General features: G+C 49.1%; 1 protein-coding gene across 1 annotated transcript in view; it reads right to left on the bottom strand.

Moving 5' to 3' along the window:
* Positions 1 to 1,869: 1,869 nt before the first annotated feature.
* LOC125032044 (cuticle protein 7-like) overlaps positions 1,870 to 2,500 on the bottom strand; it is a 4,460-nt gene continuing 3,829 nt past the window's right edge. Inside the window, exon 4 of the mRNA XM_047623005.1 lies at positions 1,870 to 2,346. Within this exon, the coding sequence (XP_047478961.1) occupies positions 2,041 to 2,346 (306 nt within the window). The 3' untranslated portion in view covers positions 1,870 to 2,040. The remainder of the gene's footprint in view (positions 2,347 to 2,500) is intronic.

The following is a 2,500-nucleotide window of genomic DNA, read 5'->3' as shown; positions in this document are numbered from 1 at the left end:
GGGGAATAAAGAGGAGAAGGGGGCGGAGAGGAGGAAAGGGAAGGGGAAGGGAAAAAGGGTTTAGAGAGAAGGGGGGAGGGGGGAGGGAGGGAATGGGATAAGGGAGCGAAGGAGGTGGAGGAGGAAAAGGGGGAAAAAAATAAATATATATATGTGTGTGTGTGTGTGTGTGTTTGTCAACGAACGAAAAATTATGAGGCGCTTCACTCCTCTGTCCCTCTTTCAAACTCCTTCCTCTACCTCTATCCTCCTCTCTCCCTTTTCCTTTCCGTCTCTCTCTACTTCTCCCTTTCCCTTTTCCGTTCTGCTGCCTCCTCTCGCTCCCAAATCTTCCTTTGATTCACTCCTCTCCTCCCACCTGAAGCCCTTTCCACTTCCCTCCTTTCCCTCTCTTCCCACGTCCCTCCTTTCCCTCTCTTCCCACTTCCCTCCTTTCCCTCTCTTCCCACGTCCCTCCTTTCCCTCTCTTCCCACTTCCCTCCTTTCCCTCTCTTCCCCCGTCCCTCCTTTCCCTCTCTTCCCACGTCCCTCCTTTCCCTCTCTTCCCACTTCCCTCCTTTCCCTCTCTTCCCACGTCCCTCCTTTCCCTCTCTTCCCACGTCCCTCCTTTCCCTCTCTTCCCACGTCCCTCCTTTCCCTCTCTTCCCACGTCCCTCCTTTCCCTCTCTTCCCACTTCCCTCCTTTCCCTCTCTTCCCACGTCCCTCCTTTCCCTCTCTTCCCACGTCCCTCCTTTCCCTCTCTTCCCACGTCCCTCCTTTCCCTCTCTTCCCACGTCCCTCCTTTCCCTCTCTTCCCACTTCCCTCCTTTCCCTCTCTTCCCACTTTCCTCCTTTCCCTCTCTTCCCACTTCCCTCCTTTCCCTCTCTTCCCACTTCCCTCCTTTTCCTCTCTTCCCACTTCCCTCCTTTTCCTCTTCCACCTCATTCGTTCTCTTAAGTTCCCGCCAGTGGTACCGCGCCTCAGTATGGTGTCTGTATTTATGATATATATTTTTTTTTCCCCTATAACATGTATCTTTGTGTGTATGTGGATTTGTGTGTTTGTGTGTGCGCACGCGTGGGTGTGTGTGTGTGTGTATGTGTGTGTGTGTGTATGTCTGTGTGTGTGTGTGTGCGTGTGTGTGTGTGTGTGTGTGTGTGTGTGTGTGTGTGTATGTGTGTGTGTGTATGTCTGTGTGTGTGTGTGTGCGCGCGCGTGTGTGTGCGTGTGTGTGTGTGTGTGTGTGTGTGTGTGTGTGTGTGTGTGTGTGTGTGTGTGTGTGTGTGTGTGTGTGTGTGTGTGTGTGTGTGTGTGTGTGTGTGTGTGTGTGTGTGAGTGTGTATGTGTGTGTGTGTGTGTGTGCGTGTGTGTGGGCGTGTGTGTGTGTGTGTGTGTGTGTGTGTGTGTGTGTGTGTGTGTGCGTATACGCTCGTGTTGTATATCCATATACTTATATATACATATATAGACATATGCACTGTATATATTAAGATTTTAAAAAATGATCACCATCTTGCATCGTTCCTTCATAGAAGAAACTGTTATCTCAGATTTTGTGGGGAAAATGTCACCCTTTTCATCTAATATTGCCTTAGGAAAATCCTCTTTTTTTTGTTTTGCCCAGAAACGATCGAAGCAGAAAAAAGGAAGATCAAAAGATCGAAATAAAAGCGCGAGCAGCCGGTCGGCCAAGAGCGGACAAAGAGGAAAATGGCGCCGTTTGTTGCGTAGGAACACCGGCGTATTTTTCTGTGACATATTTACGGGTATCCATGATGGCGCCATTTTTTCTGATAGATAAATTACAAAACTGATAATTGTTAAGAAGTTCTGAGTAAATGGTAAATCTGTAGGTCTTCGCATTAACGTTTCTCTTTGAAAGACAATCTAAAGGCAAAGAAGATATATATTATAGGAAAAAAATATATATGTCATAAATACAGACGCCATACTGAGGCGCGGTGCCACTGGCGGGAACTTAAATTAAGAAAATAAATCATGACAAACACTGGTGACTCATTCACTCATTGATCGTCGGGAAGTGAGCGATTGCGTCCCTTTACTGGGGGTACCCGTAGGAGGGCCTGGGAGGGGCGTACACGGGCGCCTCCTGAGACTCCTGGGACTCTGGGAACTGAGCCTCGCCCTCGTAGGTCACGTCGGCCACGTAGCCTGAGTCGCCGTCCACGTAGTAGGTGACCTTCTGCAGGCGGCCGTCGGGGAGCTGCACGTAGTACGACCCCTGAGTGTGGTCGCCGTCGCGGGACTCCTCGTGCGCGAAGTCGTTGTCGGAGTCGTCGTCCTTCACAGCCCAGTCGAAGTCGTACTTGGCGGGTTCGAACTCTTCAGACGCCTCCTCGGATGCCTGTCATACCAATATTACATGTAATATGCTTACAATATCCGTAGCATGATGCGCTGTTTGAAATATTAAAATATTCTGTGTTCTATTGTGTCATGAAGATAAACCACATAACAATTACTTTTCCGTCACCAGTTATGAACAAGATTTGTCGCAA

Source organism: Penaeus chinensis, chromosome 14 (genome assembly GCF_019202785.1).
Source record: "Penaeus chinensis breed Huanghai No. 1 chromosome 14, ASM1920278v2, whole genome shotgun sequence".
Taxonomy (NCBI): Eukaryota; Metazoa; Arthropoda; class Malacostraca; order Decapoda; family Penaeidae; genus Penaeus; species Penaeus chinensis.
The sequence above is the reverse complement of the archived record's forward strand: the minus strand, read 5'-3'. Positions and strand labels throughout refer to the sequence as shown.